Source organism: Coturnix japonica, chromosome 4 (genome assembly GCF_054131305.1).
Source record: "Coturnix japonica strain WE chromosome 4, WE-NBRP24, whole genome shotgun sequence".
Taxonomy (NCBI): Eukaryota; Metazoa; Chordata; class Aves; order Galliformes; family Phasianidae; genus Coturnix; species Coturnix japonica.
The window spans coordinates 68832605-68850136 of record NC_140666.1 but is presented as its reverse complement, the minus strand read 5'-3'; the positions used below and the strand labels follow the sequence as shown (position 1 = coordinate 68850136).

General features: G+C 38.9%; 1 protein-coding gene across 2 annotated transcripts in view; it reads right to left on the bottom strand.

Annotated features, from left to right (window-relative positions):
- Positions 1 to 17217, bottom strand: part of GABRA4 (gamma-aminobutyric acid type A receptor subunit alpha4) — a 36270-nt gene extending 19053 nt beyond the window's left edge. The window contains exons 1-7 of one of the 2 annotated variants that reach the window (XM_085547229.1): positions 16968 to 17217; positions 16737 to 16855; positions 8022 to 8089; positions 4926 to 5206; positions 4741 to 4823; positions 2851 to 2994; positions 1489 to 1641 (exon numbers count right to left, since the gene is read on the bottom strand). In XM_085547229.1, coding sequence (XP_085403355.1) covers positions 1489 to 1641; positions 2851 to 2994; positions 4741 to 4823; positions 4926 to 5206; positions 8022 to 8089; positions 16737 to 16855; positions 16968 to 17050 — 931 coding nt within the window. In that variant the 5' untranslated portion in view covers positions 17051 to 17217. The remainder of the gene's footprint in view (positions 1 to 1488; positions 1642 to 2850; positions 2995 to 4740; positions 4824 to 4925; positions 5207 to 8021; positions 8090 to 16736; positions 16856 to 16967) is intronic. The other variant, XM_015862324.3, reaches the window with a different exon arrangement.
- Positions 17218 to 17532: the final 315 nt, after the last annotated feature.

Sequence of the window (17532 nt, the reverse complement as noted above, 5' to 3'; positions counted from 1 at the left end):
CAGGCAGAAACTCCCTTGATTGTTTCTTGTGTGTCCTTCCTCCATTATCTTTGCCAAGTTCTCTCCAATCATGCATTGTCCAATGGAAAAATCTTTTATTTAGCCTCTTCTGACAATTCCTCTGGAAAGTCAATATCACAGCAGATACTGTGGCCTCATTTCTACCTCTTGCCTGCAACATTTCTATCTTAAAATTACCTTTAGTAAACAGGGTCCCTTTTGGCATTTGTCAGAAAACTTTCTAAAAGTACTTATTGCCATACTGTAAGACATTTCTTTTCAAAGGCAAACTAGAAACTAAATGTAAATTAGTAGATGTCCAAACTTTATTATTATTTGTTCCCAACTCTTAATATGGATATACTGACAAATATTTTTTTCTATTGCTGTGTAATTTGTGCATTTTCATTACCACATTTTGTCTACAAATACAGATTCAACTTTTCCAGTTTTGGCTACACATTATTTAAAAAGTACCATTATTCAACATTACTGAAAAGACATATATCCAGCAAGCAAGTATGTTGTTTTATATTTCTCTTATAATTAATGATCAATCTCATCTAATTTGTGATACCAAACAGTGTTCAGGCTTTACTTACATGTTTGGATGAGCCATCATATAGAAATATTAATTCTTGTCACTCTTTCCAGCACCTAACTATAGCAAAGCTTTGTTGTAGAACATTCTTTTCTTGATTAATCTGGCTTTCTACTAGAGTATATTATAAAGTCAAGACATTTCTCTATGAAGACTGCTTTTAAAAATGTTTTTATCTTATTCCTTTGTTAGAAACCATATTCCCTTTTAATTCCTTTAATTATGAACACTTTGTCTTCCATTTAAGCTTTCAAAATTTTGATTTTCAGTGTTTACTGTAGCATCACGTTTAAACTGTATTTTGATGAGTTCACTTTTAATATATTGCAGCCATTTTTCTTTGTTAACTCATTTTCATAATGGTAATAGTAGATTGGAGAGATGATCACTAAACATGAAAATATATCCAAACTTTGGTACATTGCAATCTTCCACTGATGGCATAGCTATATAGATATCCACATCTCACACACTCCCAACCCAGTTATTTTAAAAGGATTTTAGAAAGCATGCATTCAAGTCTTGCACTACTGCTCAGTGAAGGATAAAAACAGTCTGTATACAGACTAAGGATTACACTGGGTTACCTCAGGCCAAGTCTTCTCAGTCCGCTACCCCAAGTACCTAAAATCCTCACCAATGAACACCCACTTGCCACAGGCAACCAGGTTATGCTTCTGGATAAATACTCCAAACTTCTTTTGATTGCAAGGTCTCGCAAACTACTTTCTTTACACGTTGACAGTAACATTTCTTCTGAGTTTACTTTATGTCCTCCATCCGCACTAATACAGAGGCACAGGATACCTGTGACCTTAAAAGGCCTATTCTAGAGAAAATAATTAAATTAGAAAGCACTATAAAAAGAGAAAAACTGAAATAATTACCAAACACAGTTCTAGCTGGTACAGATTCCTTATTTATCCAAAATGAAACTTGAGAAAGGATCACGGTCATAATGCATGGGATATACGTCTGAATCATAAAATAACCCATTTTCCGTCTGAGGTGGAAGTAAACTGTCATAACAACATATTCACCTAAAAAAAGAAAAAAAAAATATTTTTCTGACTACACAATTTTTTTCAGTGTCACAGATTGACTGTTTTACATTATCAGCTAGGATTCTTTAAGATTCACACAACATACTTAACACAAATAGAAAGAAATGTATCTTATGAGACAAGAACAAAGGTAAGTTTCAAGCAAAAAATGTTGGAAATAGGAGGTCCTTATAGTGTCATTCTTAAAATGTCATATAATATATATATTATAACGTATAGCTAAGTCTGGGTCACTTTTTGTAGTCAAGTATGATTTATTTATCAGCACTACTATAATATTGAGATAAATGCAAAAGTCATTAACAGTAATTAAAAATAGTGTAAGTTTAGATAAAGTATCATTACTCAAACAAAACAAGTACATTTTCAGTACAAATGGAGTAGACTATCTAAACAGTATTAGTACAAGAAGAATTTTGTAGGGATAGTAGGGAAACCAGGTCATTAACTCATAGTAACTGATATGTGAGCAGTTCAGCTTCTACAGTACTGCAAAATACTCTTTTATCATTAAGGAAAATATCCACAGAGCAAATATACGTGTTGTACTGCTCTATCTGTTTAACTGTAACATCTTACAATTCCCAAACTTGCTGATGTTTAAAAAATGATTCCAATTCTTAAAAATATTTTGGGAGTATGTTTTCTTATCAGCAAACTGCTCATAAGTGATACTTATGCCCATAGTTGCCATTTGTGCTGTAAGTAAGGCAAATCAGCAAAAGTATCTATTGTGACTAATGCATTCATGCCTAAGCTTATCTGACTAGAGGGTTTTTAATGGTTTTAATAACCCATTCTGCATGGTCTACTTTTATCCTGAGCTGTTTGTACTACAAAACAAAGGAAGTCTTTTGCACATAATGCAGCTACAGTGCTGAGAAATTACTTCCTCACCCAGGCATCCTCTTGACTCTTCAAACTGCATTTTAAGCAGTGATTAAATACTCATTTTGTCCCTTGCAGAAATGATCTGATTCTAGATTTTTGAAAGACCATTGCAGTCTACAGTAATGAATCTGCAAATGTAAATCTGAAGGACAGAAACCCAATTCACATCTGTGCTATCAGTTCCTAGTACATAGCTTATGACATTCAGTAAAATACCTTACATAAAAGAAAGAAAAAAAGTAGTATTAAAGGGTTAGTTTGACTCCAATTGACTTTTACTGATGAAATTCCTACCTGTAATAGACTTAATGGTTTCACTGGATACCGTATGCCCTAGCAGGTCATACTGAACTAAACTGGAAGACTCTTCAGGAACTTCTACTGACTTCTCAGGTCCTTTTGTCCAGGTATAAATCATTTCACTCTTTGGATATGCATCTACAACACAGCACCAGTTTGCATAAACAGGAAGAAACTTCTCATACCTTACTAATGCCACTCTCCTCCCCACCCTACCCCCCCCCCACACACACACCCAAATCTACCAAAATGAAACAGTAAGACTCACAGTAACAACTTTAGAAGACAGTCTCTGTGTTACCCCCCAAAAAATGGAGCTAAGGCAGTATATCAAGCTTTTTACACAAATTATCTTCATACTTGAGCGTGAAGTCTGCAGACTACTTCAATCTATATCAGCCCTTAGTAAACATGGGCAGGTTACCTTTAAGTTACTTTAGAAATTTCTATCCAAAATTTTAACATTAAAATATACCAATATCTAAAAATAGCCTGATAAGGAGAACACATTTTGGAGATGAAGTGCACATTTCTTTACATGAAATAATGATTAGTCTAAAAGCAGAAATTTAATTTCTTCTGCCAGAAACCAGAGGTCAGTAAAAGATTCAAAGCAGCCCAGAAATAAGCACACCCAAAGAAATATTGTAACATTTAATACAAAAGACATCACTTAGAGCTAGCATTCAATCCCTATGCAGCCCAAACTCCTGTTAAAATTAAATTAAACCAATCTTGCATTTGAAATTGCTACCACAAGTTTCACTGAAAAAGATATCAGATTAATGTCAAACACAATTTCAACTGATTTGTAATTCTGCCTGAAGAAATATGCCAGTGGAGAAGTCCCCTCTATTGAAGCCTCCCTAGTGCACATCTGATACCAAAGCCAGTTCTAGCAGGACCCAGTTTCTAATCTCACTATAACTGGAAAGAAAAGCCGTATCAGAAAAGCATTCTTAATATCCCCCTTTTGCTTGGCTCTTGAGCTGTATAACTTAAATGCATAAGCTAAGGAGATGAGCAGCTTCCAGCAACCTCTAACTTCAGAATTCAGGGGTCAAGGAAAACAGATTACTGTCCAGCCACTGACGACATCACAGTGAAAAGCTGAAGACAGTGACCAAGGAGGTTTACAAGAGTGACAGGATAGAAAATGAAGCACATCAATCATAGTAAGGTGGTCGCAGCAATCTCTGCAGTGGATTTAAATCAGGGATTCATTACTACTTTCCTCTGTTGCAAAAATATTACTCTGTCCCAAAACATTACTTCTAGCAAAAGTCAACTATAGGATTTTAGATAACTTCAAAGCAGAAAAGGACAGTCATCTGCACTGCACTAAGACTTCTCTCACCAGTCTGAAAACTATCTAGCCGGCCTGTAGGTGTCATGCAGATTCCCCTTATAGGTTAGGAGATAGGACATAAGACAAAGATCAGAACTTCACACTTAACATAAAACCTATCTCAGGACATGAGCCTGCCTCCACTGACAGTAAAGAAAGCCAAATAACCAGCTTCCTCAGGCACCTTTTACCTGACTGCAGTAAGCTGAGATGGATCCCACCCTCTTCTGCAGAATACCTCCCACTTCACTGAGTGTTCAGTTCATCCCTAGGAACCAAGAAAAACTATATACTTCGAACAACAGTAGTGTAGCCAGCAGAACAGTGGATTTAAAACAGTATCTGAATCACTGTCCACTTTTCAGTTCTGTGAATGGGTTTTTCAGGTCCTAAATAAAATTCCCAAGGAACTTAACAGGAGTTTTGTCTGCATATGGATTGCATATCACAATACTCAGAAAATGCAGTAATTTCTCAAAATCTACTTCTACTATTTAAATTCTGTAGTTACAAGAAATTTCATAATCGTAACTTACAACTCCCAAATTTGAGAGGACAAGCATGACCATCCATGGGAAAATCCACTAATCTCATGGGACACTCTGCACTTATTGTAAGCCTATAATGGAACAAATTAAATAGTCTCTGGTTGCCATTTTGTCTAGGCATCATAACTTTTGCATACAGTAATTGTAAGAAATTGAAAAAACAAGCTAGATACCTCATCGTATACAAGATAGTGCCATTCCTCATTATTCTGAAGAGTTTATTTGGGGCCGTCATGTTGTGAGCAACAGACTTTTTGCCATTCCTGAAGAAAGTGTCAGGAGTCCACACCTTCGAGACCATCAAGTTGTTAAGTCTTAAAATTTCAATAGGACCATCATACTTTAATCTTTTGTCTACCCATGTCTGACGGAAGAAGACATCCATTGTATACTCCTGTATTTTGTAGAAAAATTGCAGAAAGATAAAGATCACATTTGCTTGTATAAGTGTTTCCTGAAAAAAAAAATAAAATAAAGTAAAATAAAAAGGAAAAAGAAAAAAAAAAAAAAAGAAATCCCTCAGGAGCAAATAAATTAGTAGTAAAGAAAATACTGTCCACTACACACACATATTTTCACCAGTTAAATAGTGTCATGTACTCCTTAATAACTTAATTTCCCATGTTAGTCATATCGATAAATTGATACATGTGTTTAATCATTAAGAATAATTAATCTAATTAGATTGCAGGAAGCAGACATTTTAATTTATAGTCAAGCATATAACTGGAAACAAAATGATCTGTGACAACAAATGTGAATGCATTTTTTAAAAAAAGATAGCCAACAGTGGAAAAAAAAAAAAATAATAATAATTAAATAGATAAATTAAATTATCAGGACAAATGATTACTTCCACTTCAAAGCCAAAAAAAAGGAAACTTAACTTCAACTGATCAAAACTAAACTTGTAATGGAGGAAAGCTAAACATTTCCTTTGTCATGTCCACAAAACACATATAATAAGCTATACTCAGTCTTGCAAAAATGAACATTTATTTTTAACTAACATCCCATTTAATTCCTTAGAAAAGTCATTTGAGTGCTCCAAATGAAACATGTAAACTGCAGAACTGCAGACACAAGCACATCATGAGAAATCACATGCATATTAATTGACAAAGTAATGTATTTCGTATCTTGGGAAGTTAAAGCATTTTAAAACAATTACAGTAACAATTATATGTCATTGGAAAAGGTAGCATAGGAAACATCAGTCCCTTGTAACTTGAAGCTGCATCTTTGCATTAAGCCAAATAATGCTTTTCTATTCATACAGATGCGGATGCATCTCGACAAATGCAATAAATCTTAGAATTACATTTGGCTTCTTTACTATGGATATATCCTCAATTTTGCTTTACTGTTGTGTGGAAAAATACAGATTATGGCCTGAACAGGAGACTAGCCCATGAGACAGGGTCATGTTATCTTCAGAACACAAGTAAACCAACTCTAGCTTCTGCACGTAGAAGAAATTTGTTCTGTAGCTGTAACTAAGTATCCTTACTTTCCCTGCATGGCCTTGACTATCCTGTCACACTATGCTTTATTGTCTCCCACTCTTACATACATTGTGGCAGTACTAAGGATGGTTAGCAGACATCTTGCTGGCCTGCTGCCACTGGTGCCTACAGGGTATGATCCCAGGGCAGACACTACACCAGTCAACCACCACTAGTACTGAGATACTAGCAGAGACCGACCAGTCACCTCCTGATAACATGAATACCTCTCTATTAAACTGATAAATGTTAACTTGCTTCTGTGTACTTTCTCTGGGACTGGTAAGTCTTGAGCAGAAGTGCTGATGTTTTTGCACTGCAATAGTGAATCTATGAGACGCCTCTCTGTCATTTCTTGCTAGTAACTTGTAACTTGCAGTAGCTGTTTCTGTTCTCAGCATGCACATGATAAATTTTGTAAAATGAGAGTTCCACCTTTTTCATAACTCTGAGTATCAAACTAAACCAGCTCTTAAAAAAATATTCTGATCATCCTTTGCTCTGAGGCTCACACTCCACACTTCCAACAAGGTTTATGAATGCAGTCACATTCACATCACAATGGATAAAATCATTCCAAAGCCAATTCCAGGATCCCTGAGCAGCCTCCTAGTGACAAAAGGGGAAACATCTGCTGTAAATTTTCCTTTTCCCTGTTCCTTACCTACCTTCATTTCTTGTTTTCACTCCTGCCTTCTCCAAGGTAACCAATAATTTCTCATGAGGCAGCACATAAAATGCTTCACTGCAGCCCTCAATTTAGAGTGGAGGCACACATTACCAGACTTCTTATTCCACATTCTTGTACCCTTTGTCACACTGAACAGCATCATACTGTGCATAGCAACCACTGAAGGTGTAAGATGTAATTCCACACAAGCCTAGCATAGGGACTTAGTCATTGAATAAGAATATCTTGTTGTCACATACCTTTCCTCAGGATAGAACCAATCAGGCACACCAGAAAGTGCAGGACAGCACCACGTATGAAAGAAGTTACTGCATGAAACTGCCTTTCCCTTAAAGAAGTATAAATATATAATGCACACAGGGCTCTGTTACTTCTATGTTTTGTATAAAAAAAATCCAAGAAATGAGAAACCGTTGTCTGATTTAAGGGTATGCTGTAGGTACACTGCAGTTGATTTGATCTTGAATGCAGTTGCCTTTCAGGTGCAAATAACAGTACATGCAAATGTAATGTTTGTCTTCAGTGAATAGTTCATGCATGTCATTTTGACATTCAATTTCTTCAGACATTTCTCAATTCTTGGACATTTATGAAAACTCCTGTCAGTCAAAAGTTTGCTGAAATTGATGCTAAAAGTGGCCCAAAGACCAACAAAGGGAATTCATCTGAAATGAAAATGTCAACAAGTATTTGTGAAATAATGTCATTACTATTCACTTGAGAATAACATGCATTTGAGAAGGGAAAGGCAATTTCAAAGACATTACTTTTTTTCCCAACAGTATGCTTACTGAGATGCTCCCCACAAGGCCTGATTCTGTCTCTACACCACAAAAATCTGTTTTAAATCCTGGGAAGTAATTTCCTTAAACCAGACAAAAAAACAGCACAAGTGAAAGCAGAATCAGGCCTGCTGTATCTAATTATAAGCTATAAATTAATCTGTTGCTAATCTTGTCTACTTTGTATGATTGACAGAACAGTACAGAGACGTGAATTAAGCAACCACTCCTTACTGCAGTTAATGGTTTCTCAGAAACAGGAAATGGCATTTTAATTCCAGCAATACATACCATTTCTACATCAGAAACAGGTCCAAAACTGGTGACATATATATCTGTTTTGACTTCAGTAACAGGACCTAATATATGAAAAGTGAGCAAGAAAATGTGAATTTTGTTGGTCAACAATTGTCATAAGTGATCCTGGCATGAGAACAGTTATTGCTTTGAGGGTTCTGTGGACAAACGAGCAAAATGCAAATACAGGTATTTCAGATATGTCTCTAATAACAAGCACAACTCAACTGTCTTTACCTCACAAGTAAATCAAAGGCATGCAAATTCCCACTTATAAAACCAGCACTGACTCAGCAGACAAGAAAACAGGTACCAACAAATTAAAAGGCTTATAGAAAACACCATGCTGATTAACAAGTACATAATTCAAGAAATCCACATTCCCCAAGGTCTCCATTGTTACCATTCAGTTATACTGGTAATAACCAGATTACAGATATTACAGTGCTGCACACTAGGCAGTTTAGCAGGATCAAGAGAAACATTCACATCCAAATAAGTAGTTAAGTAATTTAATACTGACAAAGTAAGAATTGGGTATCTTAGTATTCTGGGGGGTCTGAACTTAGGTCCACATGCTACTACATAGCTCATCTTGCAAGAGCTGCTGTTATTTATGGCAGTGCACCAAAATATTCAATATTCACAGCTAGGAATAGCAAGCAACCATCAGAGAAAGCAATTTCATATCAACATGATCAGTTTCTCCAAGACAGGATAAAGCAACCTCAAATACAGGAGTGGCATCGCTCTACAGCTGGGAACTGTAGCATTTTCTGTAAGTACACATGCGGGATTTATATCAGGTCACAATGTAGAAGTCTAGAAAGCTGCTAGGTATTAACAATTATAGTTATAACTCTGTGATCAAAGCATTACCTAATGGCTTCATTTGAGTAGTGAACATACATCACAAATTACGCAGTGTAATCTACAAATTCACAACCACAGTTTCTCTCCTGAAACCCAAAGAAGATAAGTGCCTCAAGTATGTTAATTCAGGATTTATTATAGTATTTGGAATCCAAAAATAAAAAGAGGAAAGACTTAAGAAAAGTAAAATTTACTCCTCTGGAAAGTAAAAAAAAAATAATTGCTATTCATAGACAACATCGTTTTGAATTGAATGTTAAGAGGAGAGAAATAAATACGCAACTGGAAAACAGGGAAGCTATATTTCATGCATCCAGAAAAAGTGTCAAACTGTGAACAGAAAGTAAAAGAAAACCATATAAAATTATTTCACTGAGCAGTTTGCAAGTTATGTATAGAAGAACAGCTAAGAACTTTTCAGCTAAATGTCAAGAAACAGACTCTTTAATGGAAGTAACAGTTTTACAGAGAGACATTTTTTCAAGATAAAACATAAAGGAAAAATCACCCTTCAACAGTTGGCAGCTGAGTGGTCCCTGGAAAGTTGGATCCTTCACCATGTCTGTCTCAAAGAGGCTTTAAGAATTTTCCAAGTTCCAGATAACACGCTCTCATAACATTCTGCTCTTCTAAACATGCCAAGTGGAAGCTGCTCACCTTTCTACTAATACTTAAGTGCTCATCAGGGCACAGAAATCCATGAGTGGTTGGACCACTCATGTAGCTGACAATGTAGTCCGATTAAATTTCCTGAATATATTATTTCATCAGAGCTCCAAGAGACAGGGAAAAAACTCAGCCAATATCAGCAAAAAAAAAACCAAAACAAACACCTGTCAATATTAGAAGTGAAAAAATTCACCTGCAGGATTAAAAAACAGGGAAGAAAAGCCCAGTCATACTTGCAAGGAGAAACACAAGCAATCCAAATGTATCTAACTGCCCATAATCACTACACTATCATTTACCTAGGGTAAATTACATGCAATACATATATATACACACAATATCCATTTATTTAAACTGGTGAAGTCAAAAAGTTTTTGAAATCAAAGTTCTATAGAAATGACAGACATTATTCTACATTGCCTGAGTCTTTTGTTACCCAACAATTAAAAAAACCCTGAAAGTTACACTCCTAGAAAGAGAACAAAAATCACCTTTAGTAAATTTCTTCTTTGGTATCTTTTTTTAATTCACAGCACGCTGTAATTTTACAAGTGTATCAAACTGAGCAAAAGGGCAAATTTTTCCCATAGGGAGGAGCTGGTATTCCTCAATGACTAACTTCATTTGTTTGATTAGACAACAGCTTCACAAGAAATAAGCATTCAGCCTTTTTGCAACTTTATTTTTCAGGGTTTCTTGCAAAAAAAAAGGTAAGCTCTAACATCAGGAAATTAATCTCAAAAATCTGCAAGCTTATGACTTCATGATATTAGGAATCTGGTCACAGCAATGTGGGACTAAAACTGTGCTCCTAGTAACTGCTATTCTGCTCTCAAACTTGTATTTACCAGTGGGATCCATGAGACAGAGGGAAGCAGTACAGGCAACAAATCCACAAGATAAGGCTGAAATTAAAGTTTACCTTTGCTTGCTCCCCTGACACAATGGCAGTACAGTGACAAACAAGTGTTAAAAGCAAGTTTTATCTGCCTCTAGATAAGGGCAGATGAACAAGGATCTGCATACGTTTTAGGCATCAGAATGGAAGAAACAATATCTACATATTACAGGTGTGAAAATCCTTTCATTAAACCCAAAACTGTGGTCAAATGTTAAAATGTTTGGTAGGAGAAAATAAAATTGCAAGACACAGTGGAAGCTAATTATTCCCCTAATGCTTTTCCTCCCATCTGCAGCCCTGATGTGCTCCACATGTTCCACCCACACAGTTAGTCCACAACTGTCAAGGCCAAACACTGGATTTTCTAGAGCATCCCAGCACTCAAGGCCAAGCCAAGAGCACTCATGGTGATACCAGAACCTATCCTCTATTACCCTTATTGTAGAACAGAACATACTAATTCCAATTGCAAACTATAGCAGGGGTAGAGTGAGTCATGCCTTTTTGTCTTCTTTAATTATTATTAATTATGGGAATTCCTGTCAACAAAGAGGTGATTTGCAGTCACCTAACCTACTTTTACTAGTGATTCAGCAGCCTTCCAAAATAAGCATGTTGCACCACTTAATCAACTTGGGCTGTGGAAGCAGAGGAACCTATTAGAAAACTTAACCTTCTACAGCTGGCAATAAAATGCAGGGCAATCAACTTTAAATATGACCACTTGTACTTCCCCTTCAATGGATGTTCGGAAAGCATCTAACTACCATAAATCTTCAGGAATGCTGAAGAACTATTTTTAACATACTGGTGTGTATTTTTATGTCAATGAAATAGGAGGAGAGTCCTACACACTGCAGTGGGAACAGTTAAGTCTGAATCACAGCCTGAAAGATAATATACTTTAAAGAAGCCTGGGTAGAATTAAAAGCAACCCCTGCAAAAAGCCAGAATAGTTCAGTGCTTGATAGAGATGCTACATGTGGGCTGCAGAAGTGATGCCAGGCCCTAACCCTGTGAAGAGGAACATAAGACAGCTCTCCCATGCGTTTGATGCCAACATATGGGTTGAACTGCAGCAGAGCTCACAGTGAAAAACTTCGGACTCCATTATCCATTCGTCTCCATAGGCAACTGTCACCACAGAGATCTCCACTGTATGTAAACAGTCAAATCCTGCACAAACTCACTGCAGACTGGAGATTTTGCCATCAGGAGTCACACAGGCAACTGCAAACCTTAGCAAGCAGGTCTGTACAAAGGTTTCAACATACAAAGTACAATTTAAATGCTAAGTGTGGTTACTGTCACTGTTATGAGATCACTCTCAGGATACGTGGAAATTACACTACATCACTTCCCACATCTACATCTTAAAGAAAGAAAGAAAGAAAAAAAACACATTCTGTGAAAGATTTGTTGCTTTCTTTTCAAATTTTTGCCTGCTGCATAAAAAGCAATTGTATGAAGCATGTTCTCTTGATTAATTCCAAAGCAGAGGACATCTGCTACATGTGAAATTTCTCTTCGAAACATAGAACTGGGTAGATCATTTCTTAAAATGAATATGGAATTCAAGAACTACATTCTTTATCCAGAGGTAAATACACTGAATGTAACAGCACAAAGCAACTTTTACATTCCTCCACTACCATGTCTGAACCTTGAAAAGGGAAAAACATAACTCCAGAAATGATGAGAACGCTCCATTTCTTTGTCTGTTCAGCAGATACTCTCTGCTGAGACAGCCAACAAGGCTGACACTGGTGCCAGTTTTCACAGCGTGGGCACCTGTCTACTAAGAACTGGACCAAGAATATCAGCTAATCTTATATAGGTCACTGAACAACAGACAGATGGTAATGACTTCAAGCATTATGAACCTGGGCCAAATTCAAACTGGTCAACTACAGGTATATAACACCATATCCTGTTAACAAGGCTTTGAATCGTCAGCTGAAGAAGACTGGACAATTGCCGAAGAAAAAGAAAGAAAGAAAAAAAAAAAGATCACCTTTACTTTATGATGCTTGCAGCCAGTCCATTTGTAATCTAAAAATAATAACAACAATTACAAAATCTATTATGCTGGACACTGGAATCTTGCAGGTATGTATGTATTTTTTAATAAGAGAAGATAATAATGTAGACATTCTTCTGTTCTCTAAATAGAAAATTGCCTGTCCTCTTCACATTTATTCTGCATCTATTTCCTGACTACAGTCACTCCTATGGCCTTGACAGGAAATGAAACCTAAGAAACATTCATAAGCTGAACGCTGCACAGCCTAGAAGAGGCAGAGATACTCTCTCACAGTTTTCTTAAGGGAGACAGTGGCCAACATATTTAATTCCACCAGGTATCCTGCTGCAATCTCACAGTTTTGAGATCAAGAGAAAGAAGGAAAAAAGAGAGTAAAAGAACACAGTCCTGTTCCTTCTACTCATGAGCCAGTATGCATGGCAACTTCTGAACACAAAGATGAAGTGCAATTACCACTTCAGTAGCTGACAAAGAGACTCCATGCCTGATGCGCAACTACACCACAAGGAGACAAGAAGATGCTGTGGGCAATACAGCTGGTCTCAGAAGGGATTTTTAAGACCTAACATCGGAGGGTTTCTCAGTCAACCTAAGAGCCTTGAACAGAAGACATGCCACACATCTTCTTTCTTTAATCTTACTGGAAAAAAAAAAATCCCAAGATCAGAGGTACACATTAGAATTAGCAGATACGCAGGCATGGCAAGGGATGTTCTTCTAACTTGCCACAGTTGTCTCAATCCTCCTTGGTTTGCTAAATGAAGTGTAATGAGTTAGCATATCATGTAAGTTTAAAAAAATATATCCTAACATTTTAAATTTATAAACTTAATAAGTAATCCCTCCCTTCTACCCAGCAATGGTGAAACCACACATGTACTACTGCGTCCAGCTCATATAAGAGAGACCTAGATATATTGGAAAGAGTCCAGCAAAGGGCCAACAAGATGACAAAGGGCCAGCAGCACCTCTCACATAAGGAGAGGTTGGGAGAGAAGGGACTGTTCAGCTTGGAGGAGGCTCAGGAGCTTCTCATTAATGTCCATAAATACCTGAATGGAGGATTCAAGGATGATGAAGCCAAGATCTTTTTAGTGGTGGCCAGTGCCAGGACAGAAGGCATTGCAAACAAACTGGAACACAGAAGGTTCTCTCTGAAAACCAGGAAGCACTTCTGTGCTTTGCATGTGATGGAGCACTGGTACAGCCTGCCCATTGAGGCTGCAGAGTCTCCTTCTTGGAAACCTTCATAAGCCACTTGGATGTGGTTCTGGGCATCCTGTTCTGGTACCCTTGTTGGAGCTGGGTCTGGGTCTGATGGACCCAGAGGGTCCTGTCAACCTCAGCCACTCTGTATTTCCACGATCCAGAAGATGTTCTAATTGGATCTCATGGGCTCTCACTTCTGTCAGTTCCTCTTGTAAGGTCTAAAACCATAGAAGTGTTAAAATGTGCACTAAAAACTTCAACAACAGCAAAACGGCACATACAGAGTAGAGAGAACACAACTGACTTCACTTCCACTACACTATTTTCAAACATCATACAGCATTACTTCATTCATTAGTTTCTAAATACTTTCCCACTACTGAAATTCAAACTGTTACGCATTTAAAGTCTTCCTGACAGCACTTGAGGGGTTTTTTTCATGCACAGAAAGGCCTATTCTGCTCTACTTAATTAAATTTCTTGTGGAAACCTCTTTGCTTCTCTTGCTCCTTTTAAGGATTTAGATTCCTCCTACCCAAAGTCAAGGGGAACTTTCAACTTCCTTCATGAACCTTTCTGGTTTTGTTTTTCACATTACCAAACCTTGCAACCATTAATAACTGACAGCAACTTGTTGGATATTTTAGCCTGCTTCATGAAGCAACTTTGTAATGCACAGTATTCATCAAGTGACATGGGGAACTTCATTCTTCTATTTACACTCAAGGTAAGCAATGCTACTACGTAACATGTAACAGGGCAAGATCCACCTATTCCATTAAGGTTCAAAACCCTTCTGAGAGGCCACATTTACATTCATAAGCATGCTCAGGTGATTTAATTTTATTATAACCACCAACACAGTGCTATTAATGATGCATGGAGAAACTGGATTCAGCTTTAGGAAAACTCGAAAATTTAATATTTCCTAATTTGCATGCAAAAATCTTCATGAATTGTTATTTATAGTTACTCTAGAATATGCCAGCAAAATTCAGAATTTGGCTGGCTCCCCAAGTCTGATTTTAAACATCACTTGCACCAGAATTAGAAGTGTTTTCATTGATTTGAAGATTAAAATCAGCATCGGTCAGACCACTGTGAGGCCTTTTGTTCTTAAAATAAAACCTTCATTTCATCTTGAGCCACGTGCAATCTAGATGGTGAATCAGCTTCAGGAATAAAACAAAAATAAATATTCTGCTGCTCATCATAAAACAGCTTTAGAGTTATGAAAACACACTACGCTTTCCATCTCTTTCCATTCCCACTACAATGACATTTATCTGCTATGTTCTATGAGGGCAAGTGACCCACTTCTAAGAAACAATTCCCAAATGCCAAAAAAGACTTATCAGCAAAAAAACACATAATATGGAGAAAACTTTATCTGGATAGCATATAACTTATCCTCAGACCACACTGAGTTGTATCAGAAAGTCATATCTGACCATTACAGAGAAGTTTATTTTACTGGTTGATTTTGGGTTTTACTTCTTGTTCTTGTCAAGTCAGGTGACAATAACTTGCATTAAGGAGCGAGGGGGCCAGGCACTGTTTTCAAAATTGAAGTAGGTTTGCCCATGTGTTACTTAGAAGTTCAAAACTCAAAGGTGACTGATTTAGGTATTATAAGGAAAGAAGAAGTAAGAAGTAATATAACATTCATTTCATGAAATATACACTCAGAAATGTCTTCCTTAGACTGAAATGGGAAGGTTTTTTTCCTTGTATTATTTACTTCAATTCTGCAGTTATGGAAGTTCAAGGAGATTCAAGGAAGTTTTCCATCTTGATAGCATTTTGCTGAAAGTCTGCAAAACTTACTGTAGAAAAAGGTCTACTTCTGCAAAATATCCTGCAAGTGACAACTGTATCAAAATAAAAATCAACATAAACTGTATGTCGCATTACATATTTAGTAGTTGTTTAATTTTAGAAGTCTGATAATGCTCGTAAAGCATATTTGCTAGATGACTAATTAGTTGGCATTCAACCTAAAATGATGCCAAACACAGCACATCTCTTATATGCGCACAGAAGTGTCTGTAACCTCTCTGCAGAGAGTAGATGAAAAAAAAAGCTACCTGTTCTTAATGATTCCTCTGGGTGTTCAATAAATTTAGCTTCCTTCCACTAAAGCTAAGCTATGGGAGGCCTCATTTACTCAATATGCTGAAGATAATAAAGAAGTGATCAGTGGTATCAGCCAAGATCATGCATGTGAGCACAATATATGGTGTGTGTGGAACGTGTTGGCATACACGTCAGTGTGGATGTATCACGTGTATGAGGAAGGTACTTTCAGGGGAGGAAGAAAGTATTTCGCAACACAAACCTACACAAGGATCTCATTCAATTCCATATAGAGACAGCCTATAAAATGCTCTACTACCTTTGCACATTATAAGAAGGACCAGAGCCCTTCTTTCACTTCTTTTTAAACCTTTTGTGTTTTTGTTGTTTTTTTTTTTTAACTTTCAAATATGTATTCTAATAGTTCCACATCAGATTATAAAATAAATTCATATTTTGTCCAGTCCCGGTTATTTTCAGTTCCACGTCCCAACAGTAACACCAGACCCATACAGGAAAGCCAACCTGGCTTCTCACTCGCAGCACAGAGGGCACAAAAGAAACTGAAACCCGACAACCATACCGCGGGTGCGGGCAAATTCACGACTCCTCCAGACCCGATTCCTACGCAGCAATTAACCACTTCCAAATCCAAGCCGCAACGGGAGCAGCCGTGGTTATCGCTGCGTGGCCGGGTTCTCGAGTGCCGGCTTTCTCTAACTCGTTGGACAGAGCCCATCAGAGACACGACCCCGCAGCACAGACAGAACTACCCTCTCTCTACTCAGCACCTGGGTGGCAGCAGATCCCGGTACTGGACGGTCTTCCCACCCCCACCAAGCAGCGCGCCCGCAGCGCCCCGGACCCGGCTGCGCGTACGGAGAGCCCGGCTGAGTCCTGCGGGTGGACGGCGGTCACCCCCTCGCCGAGCCCGTACCTCCGAATCCCGGGCGCAGGCGGTTGTCATAGCCATCCAGAAGACTGTTGAGGATGCTGGTGAAATTCTCCGGCCACAATTTCTCCTCTTTTTTGCTCTGTCCCGGCGGTCCGGTGAGACTATGAAGCAAAGAGGGAGCGGGTGAGCGGAGCCGCTGACACCCGGCTCGGGGCAGCGGCACCGCTACGAGCCGGACCGGGCGGGGGTCGCCCCGCTGCCGGGGGTACTCACCACGTCGCCAGGCACAGGCAGTGCAGGAGGGCGATGGAGAGACCCGAGGACATGGCGATGGCTGGCTCCTTGGCAGAAACCATCTTTGCATGCCATACTTCACGCCTGGGCACGTTGTCCGGGGCGGGGGACGGCGGCGGCGCCGGCAGCCCCCGGCGGCCCTACATGCGCGGCGCCCCGGTTGCCAGGAGGCAAAGCACGGGCGGAGAAGCAGTGACTTTCCCCACGCCGTTAACTCTCTCGGGGCAACAGGCACCGGTCCGCACCGCACCCGCCTCCGGCCCGCTCCGCCCCGCCCCGCTCTCCCACCCGGGCCGCCTCAGCCACCTCCGGGCGGCCGGGAAGCACCGAACCTGCCCGAGAGCTGCCTCCCTCCCGGGGGAGGGCGGAGCGGAGCCGCGGCGGAGGTGGCACTCAGCCCGCCCGTGCCCTCAGGGGGCTCTGCGGGCCTCGTCCTGGCGCTCTGTGCCTCGGACTCTCCGGTTCGGGGGACGTTGAAGGGGTTGTGTGCTTGGGGGCACACTGAGGTGCGTGCCTATGTGTGAAGATGGATAGTTTCTATCCC